This window comes from Dipodomys ordii, unplaced genomic scaffold (assembly GCF_000151885.1).
Source record: "Dipodomys ordii isolate 6190 unplaced genomic scaffold, Dord_2.0 Scaffold19, whole genome shotgun sequence".
Lineage (NCBI taxonomy): Eukaryota > Metazoa > Chordata > Mammalia > Rodentia > Heteromyidae > Dipodomys > Dipodomys ordii.
The window spans coordinates 15,008,071-15,016,295 of NW_012267235.1; the positions used below are offsets into that span (position 1 = coordinate 15,008,071).

The window sequence follows — 8,225 nt, forward strand, 5'->3', positions numbered from 1 at the left end:
CTGGGGCCCTTAATGGGGGGAAACTGAGACCCAAGTGTCCGATGACTTGCTCAATGTCACATGCAAGGACCGTAGTTCAGACATGGTCCCACGCCTCCCATCCAGGGGGCCCGTCAGAGGAGGCTAGCCTTTAGGAAGGAGAGGTACTGCTGAAGCTCTTGAGAACTTCATTTGCTTACTAGCCACGTTTCTGTTGGATTTGGTGAAAATGGAGTCACTCAAGACCCTGTTTAGTAGCTACCCAACAGCATCTGCCCACGTCCCCACCATGCTTCCTGTCAAGAGGCCACATTGTGTGATGGAATCTTCTGTTGTCAACCCAACCAGTCTTATGGTACTCTAACAGTATCCTAAGTCTCTTTGTCAGTGATTGGTTAAAGGATGGTGCGTGGGTGGGCCTGTTCTAACCAATAAGGGACATCTCCACAGGGACTGTGTAAAGTTTACTTTCCTAATGAGTGGGAAGGATGCACTATGGTACATCAAACCCACACCCTGCACCCCTTTCTTCCTGCCTAGGAGGAACCCAGATGTGTATGTAGCCTGAGGCCCCAGCAAGAGGGGGAAAATGTGATCCTCTGAACATCACAGTTGAATAATGGAGTCCAAATCCTTGGAAGCCATCTACTTTGACTTCTGTTAAGAAAATATTGGTGTTATAGTTTAAGCCACTCTTATACCCTGAGCGTTCTCTTATTTGTAGCCAAAAGCTTTCCTCCCAAGGACAGCCACACAGGCGAGTGGGACCCCAGCCAACTGCAAGAGATTGCTGTTTAGAGATAGCCATTGGTCAGGTCATCCTACCACTGGTCCTGCTTCCTGTCTGCCCCCAATCCAGGTACAGCTAAACGCACCCCACCAAGTCCTTTCTCCACACATGGGCTGTCTCCATTACCTGGGAGTCAAATCTTCACCAGCCATGTCCAGTACCATTAACCAGTACCATTGACCTGATGGATCACTCATTTATTTATAAGTCACACTTAGGGTGGCCTGCGCTGGGCCAGCCACAGGGCACAGCCCAAGCCCTCACTCCGGGAGTGGGGTGGGTGTAGAGAGCAGAGAGATGGGTCATGAGGAGGCAGCCACCATTAGGTTGCAGTCACCATTTCCATAACTCTCTCCCAACCAAAATGCATTATGTCTCAGGGCAAAGGACCAACTCTAATTCATCATGGTCCTGAACTCACCTCAGAACAGACAACAAGGAAGGAACTCATGGTTCTTTCTGGGGTGGGCTTGTTGTGGGCCTCCCACCTTTCCCTACCGACTCTGCATGGTGATGGTCCCAAATGGCTAGCTGATAGAGCAATGGATGTGGAGTTGGAAAAGCTTTATTCAAACCACAGACTCTCATTAACTTGATGTGTGACATAGGACCCATCACTTGGCCACTCTGAGCTTTGTTTTGCTTCAAGGACAACAAAGGATGATATCAACTGCTTGTTTCAGAGTTACTGCAAAGATGGAATAGCCAGCAGATTCATAGGTACAGGAGGCACCCCACCTCTGAGCATACCACACACAACATGCATGCCTGCGCATGCACACACATACTCACATACGCATGCGCGCGCACACATACGCATGCGTGCGCACACTCGGTGTCACAGCAGAAAAGCAGAGATAGCTCAAGCACAGTGGCCCTTTCCATGGCAGACAGAACACTTCACTAGGGCAAAGCCTTGGGCAGTGTGGTCAGGAGTCATCTCTCTCCAAGAAACAGATACACAGTCTTTGCTGTTCTCCTTGTCTGTTTTGGTCTCTTCAGGGGTCCCGAGGATTCCCACAGACATTCTGGGGGCAGTGCCCAGGAAACTCACAGAAGGGGCTGACAGCTGAGGGACTGAAAGCTCCACTCCTCAGCCACGCTTTGTGGCCATCTGGCCTGGCCACAAAAGACAAGTGAGCCGCCACTGCCCACCATTGGGAGTGTGATTTGAGTTTAGGGAAGGCATGAAACACATCTCCTAGAAGAGCCAAACTGACTTCCTTGGGAGGAAAGGGCCTGGGGCCGGGGAGCTTGAACAGCTGCTGGCCTGGACAAAAGGCACCTAGGAAGTGAGAGGCTCACTGGAGAGTAGGGAAAAGCATCCAGATTGTTAATGAGCGTAGAATGAGGGAAGGCAGAGATAGGGCAGCCGAGGGTGAGCTGCAGAAGGGAAGCAGATAGCATCCTCAAGTCGCTCGACCTTTGCCGTGCTGCTGGTGCTACACAAGTCTGCAGGAGGCCCTGACAGGCTCCCACTACCAGTTCAATATGGGGAGCCTGCCCAAGACCAGACATTCTCTCCTGGCTCCTTCAGGGTGACAGAGAAAGTCTGAGACAGCTGGAGAAGGTCCAGGTGCTGGCTGGCTGTCTTCTCAGGTCGCATCCCAGGACTCTTATCTCTGTGGACTGTCTGGGACTTAAGCAGATAAGAGCCTGAGCTCAGCATGGGCCAACAGTTTAAGAGCCTGCATCTTGGTTCTTCTACTACTTGCTCATCCCAGAGATGATAGCAGAGCCCTTGAGGGGGCCGCCTTTGCTTCCAAGCCTTCTCTCCAGTCACCCTTTGTCATCTCTTGAAACCAGGCCGGAAGGCAAAGGCATCCCAGACTGGCTGGGTATTGGTGGGGTGTGGGTGTCATTGGATCCTACGGGGGTTGTCCCCAGTGTTCTGTGCAAGCTGCGCTGAATGTTCATAGTTTTCAGGAGAGTAGGAGCCACACTCGGGGTCTTGCAGCTCTTTCTAAGTGTCAATGGATGTCAAATTAGCCCACTCAGGAAAGTGACTCAAGTCAAATATGGGCCGTCCCCAGGTGTTGACAGACAAAAGCACACAGAAGATTCCAATTATATTCATCATGACTCCAGTTTTCATCTGGAAAATAAACACAGGGTCAGAGATGGTGGCCACAAATTGGCTGTTGCCATGACAAGGGCATGGCACACAAGGAGCTAGTCTTCTTGGAGAGGGGGACAGAGGAGCTTGACAGCTCTCTGCTGGACTCTTGTCCCCGGAAAATGATGCACCAAGTGTCATTGGTGCACAAAGCATCCTGGGAAGAAGGCTGCAGAAAACAGCTGTTTCCATTATAGCACTGGACAATGACCTTGGGGAGGCAGTAGGAATCCATCAGTAGCCACTACAGAAACCTCAGCAGAGCCTGAGATATGACTTCAGGTCTGGTGATCAGCCCACTGAGTCATCTCACCACACGCCTGCTTCATTGTGACCTTCTTCTGTGTGTGTGTGCGTGCGTGCATGCGTGCACGCACACGCATGCGCGTGCACGCTGCTACTAGGGCTTGAACTCCTGGCCTCATCTTCTCATTAGGCTTCTTCTCTCAAGGCTGGTACTATATCACGTGAGTCACACCTATAGTTCTGGCATTTTGCTGGGTATTGGAGATACAGATCTCACAGACTTTCCTGCCTAGGCTAGCTTTAAACCTTTATCCTCAGATCTTAACCTCTTAAGTAGTTAGGATTACAAGGCATGAGCCACCAATGCCCAGCTTCCTTCTTTACATCTTTCTGTTGACTGCTCTTTCTTCCATAATGCTCAATAATCATTTCTTGAATCATCTGAATCAGGGTGACAAGAAATGGTTTCTGGGATATACCTTCCTAGTGAAAATGCCTGTGGAGTTCCAGAGACACTCAATTACGGCTCTGACCTCACTAGCCCCTGGCTGTTTCAAGGTAGGGACCTTTGTTTCTGGTGTCTTGCTCATATGAGTTGCCTTGTTTCTGACCCAGAGCAGTAGATCCATCCTTCTCCCAACAAAAAACAAACCAGACATAAAGCAAATTACAGTGACTACCCATGCTTCTGTACTTCCAGGCAGTCCCCCCATTCCTGGCACCTACTTCGTGTGTGTGTGTGTGTGTGTGTGTGTGTGTGTGTGTGTGTGTGTGTGTGTGTGTATGCACACACATATGCCTGCTGGTACTAGGGCTCGAACTCAGGGCCTCACATTCTTTCTTAGCTTTCTCACTCAAGGCTGGTGCTCTACTACTTGAGCCACAGCTCTACTTCTGGCTTTTTGGTGGTTAATTGGAGATAAGAGTCTCATGAGCCTAATTTCCCAGGCTAGCTTTGAACTGTGATCCTCAGATCTCAGTCTCCTGAGTATCTGGCAAGAGCCACTAGGGCCTGGTTTATTGCACTCACCTCTTTGACACCTCTGCAAGCCATCTCCCTTCTTCCCATCCTCAGGGTGCAGGCTAGATGAGCAAGTCCACAATAGCCATGTAAGACCCCTGCTCCTGACTGAAGTGCTCACTGGGGTTCTTCAGGTGGGACTATTTTTTTTACCCACCTCTATGCCAGAACACCTTGGGAAGTTTGCATGATAAAGGTAAGCAATAGCCAGGTGCCAGTGGCTCACTCCTGTAATCCTAGCTAGTCTGGAGGCTGAGATCAGAAGATCATGGTTCAAAGGCAGACAAATCAGAGAGACTTATCTCTTCTAAATAATCATCAAAAAGCTGAAAGTGAAGGTATGGCTCAAGTGGTAGAGCACTTACCTTTAGTGAAAAATCTAAGCAATAGTGCAAGGTCCTGAGTTTAAGCCCTAGCTCCAGCACACACACACACACACACACACACACACACACACACACACACACACACACACACTATCCTTCTAAAAGCCATATGTCACATTCATACATAGGGCGTCCCTTGCCTGGGGAGCTGCGTGCTCTGGTAGGAGTGAATGAAAGCAGTACTATTACCATGTCAGAAACCCGGACATGTCCGTAGGAGAACACGATGGCATTTGGTGGGGTGGCCACAGGCAGCATGAAGGCAAAGGATGCGCTCAGTGTGCAGGGTAGCATGACCAGCAGTGGATTGATGCCAATGGAGCGAGCCTGCAGGAAGACACAGAACACAGAGGCTCCTACCACATTCTGAAGGGGCTTCCCCCAGGGCCCAGGTTATGTTCCAGCCCAGCCTCTCTTCTCCTTTTGTCACTTCTCTAGCCGTTAACTGTGGCACACTAAAGGCGGCACACAAACCTTCCTTCCCTGAGAGGCTTTCCCGCTCAACTGGTTTAATGTATTGCTTCTTTTTTTATTTTTCTTTTTGGTGCTGGTGCTGGGGTTTGAACTCAGGGCTGGTTCTGTCCTTGGCTTTCTCACTCCAGACTGGTGTTCTACCACTTGAGCCACAGCTCTACTTCTGTCTTTTTGGTGATTTGTTGACAATAAAAGTCTCAGACTTTTCTGTCTGGGCTGGCTTTGAGCCATAATCCTCATATCTTAGCCTGTTTAGAAGCTATGATTACAGGCATAAGCCACCAGCATCTAGCTTCAAAGTCAATTTTGGGGGCACTTTCTATGTGTCAGACAGCATACCAAATTGCTCAGTTGCGCCGAATCTTGCAATCTGTCTTTCAGTCTGTCTGTCAATCACAATGAGGAAGCCTCTTAGAGGGTGGGCCTTATCTTCTCCTCTATGCTCCTCTGTATGAGTGGATGTGTTTTTATTTACATTTGTGTTCTTTTGCATCTAGAATTCAGTATTCACCTTTTTTTCCATTCTACATTTAAAGCTCAGTGCACTCTATGAACACAGAACAGGTACTCATTAGATATTTCCATGGAAATATCTAATATGCATATTTCCATGGAAAAGAGGTCCAACACATAAGCAAATGTTCACTTACAACAATGTAACAGCAAAATACAGGAAATAAGACCCAGTGATATATTGGCTGGGTGCTGGCAACTCTACCTCCGTACCTGTATTCCTATCTCCTCAGGAGGCTGGTATTTGAGGATAGCAGTTCTAAACCAGCCCACGCAGACTCTTCTTGCCAATTAACCAAAAAGCCATACATCGAGCTGTGGCTCAAATGGTACAGCACTAATAAGGGACAGCACTCAGGCCTGGTGCCCCAGTTTTGGCATACACACAAAAAAGGCATCTATAAAAATGGAATATTATGCAGCTAAAAGAAGAACTTGGTAGCATCCACAGAATCATCCCTTTAACCAGAGAGTGTGAATGTGTGTGTACTAGATCCCTGAGAAATTAGTAACAGGTCATCTCTGGAGAGCAGTCTGGAGGATTAGTGTTTCTGTGTTTCTTTGTGTCAACAGACTTGTTTTTAAGGCAGTGAGAATATATTACTTTTTCTTTTCTTGCTTTTTTTTTTTTTGTGTTGGTCGTGGGACTAACTCTGGGCCTGGGTACTGTTCCTCAGCTCTTCAGCTCAAGGCTAATGTTCTACCACTTGAGCCACAGTGTCACTTCCGGTTTTCTGCGTGGTTTTTTGGAGGTAAGTGTCTCATAGACTTTCCTGCATGGGCTGGCTTTGAACCGCGATCCTCAGATCTCAGCCTCCTGAGTAGCTAGGATTACAGGCGTGAGCCACCAGCGCCCTGCTTATATTACTGTTTCAGCTGGAATAACAGCACAAACATGTTCTCATTTTACCAACATACTTCCAAGTTGTGACTTTTAAAAATCTTTACAACACCAAGCCTGATTTTCCTTGTTTTTTTTTTATTTCTTCCCTTTTTCCTTTGAGTCTTGCTGTATAGTTTTTTTCTTCCTTGTTTTCTTTTCTTTTCTTTTCTTTCTGGTTCTGGGGCTTGAACTTAGGGGCCTAGGCTCTGTCTCTGAGCCTCTATGTGCTCCAGGCTAGCACTCTACCACTTAAACCACAGTACCACTTCCAGCTACTGTTTCTGTGGTACAGAGGAATTGAACCCTGGGCTTCATGCATACTAGACAAGCACTCTACCATTGAGCCAAATTCCCACCTTCGTTGTATAGTCTTGAATTCTTTATCCTCCTATCTCAAGCACCCAAGGGCTGTTTTGTTGATCATGCAATTGTTGATACTTGGACTTAAACTCAGGATCTGGACACAGTCCCTTAGCTTTACCATTCAAGGCTGGTGCTCTGCCACCTAAGCCACATCTTCACTTTTGGCGTTTTGCTGGTTAATTGAAGAAAAACAATCGAATGGATTTTCCTGCCTGGGCTTGGCTCTAAACTGTGATCCTCAGATCACAGCCTTCTGAGTAAATTATAGATTATAGGTGAGCATCACCAGAGCCTGCCTCTAGATTTGCTCTTTATGCGTATGGCCACCCAAATAGCTAGATGGAAACTGACTTGTTTCTGTGCTCTGCTGTCTCTCCCCATCTGTCCCCTCTAGCAAAACAACCAGGCAACCAGGCCCTCTACTGCAACCCTGCTGTAAGCTACAGAAGCTTTCCACCGCTTCCACAGAGATGCTCCATCTTTCCAGAATATTCTTTCCCATTTCCAACCAAAGCTCTACCTCCCCTTCCTCTTCTTGGGGTCCTAGTCTTGAATGCTCTGCCCTTCTACTTGAAGCAATAGAGTGCTGGTATTACAAGCATGCACTGCCATGCCCAGTGAAAAGCAAGATTCTTTGCTCTGCTGGTATCACACATGAACAGATGATTTGTTCCGCCAGTCTGTTATTCTTAAGAGTATATTTTTTAAAAAGTAAGTCTTTGTTGTATATGTGTGTAGGCTTTGCTAATTATTTTCCTAAGATACAGTCTCAGACAGGAAATTGTCAAGTAAAGAGATACAAACAAGTCTGAGGTTGTGGCTTCCAATGGGTGGGTGGCCCCTGCACCCTTAGTGGCACACTCAGCAACCAGGGTATGGGCCCTACCTCCTCTTCACAAGGCTCCCCAGCTTGGAAAACAATCCATTTTGATTTTACATTAACTCTAGTCCATGGTTAGTTCTTTGACAGTAGTGGGGCCACCAAGAAAAACTGGAAAAGCAGCAAGGATTGGGGGATCAGAGAGCAGGGGTACCCAAGACCACCAGCCAGAGCCAATTTTACTGCCATTCTAGGGTAGCCAGGACATGGACGCAAGGTTGACATCTTCCCCCTCCCCAGCACAGGGCCACTTACCATGGAGGCGAAGATGGGTAGGAACAGGGTGGTGGTGGCCACGTTGCTTGTGCATTCAGTACACATGGCCACGAGTAATGCCAAGACCAAGGTGATGAGGGTTGGAGACAGTGCCCCCATGGGTTCCAGCTGCTTCCCCATCCACTCAGAGAGGCCTGAGGTCTGGACACACACAGGAGGGATGTTGTTTCAGCTGACAGTTTCTCCCAGGAGGACGGGGGAAGGAGGTAGGGTAAAGGGTCCAGCCTGCTCTCTGCTCAGCCCTTTCTCTCTTGCACATATTATTCCCTGGAGGAGCTGGAAGATTATATCTCCCCCT

The 8,225-nt window shown here is 48.1% G+C and overlaps 1 protein-coding gene across 1 annotated transcript in view; it reads right to left on the reverse strand.

Annotated features, from left to right (window-relative positions):
• Window positions 1-2,732: 2,732 nt before the first annotated feature.
• Window positions 2,733-8,225, reverse strand: part of Slc13a5 (solute carrier family 13 (sodium-dependent citrate transporter), member 5) — a 30,979-nt gene continuing 25,486 nt past the window's right edge. Inside the window, 3 exon segments of the mRNA XM_013013150.1 lie at window positions 2,733-2,864; window positions 4,728-4,865; window positions 7,907-8,157. Of these exon segments, the coding sequence (XP_012868604.1) occupies window positions 2,733-2,864; window positions 4,728-4,865; window positions 7,907-8,157 (521 nt within the window).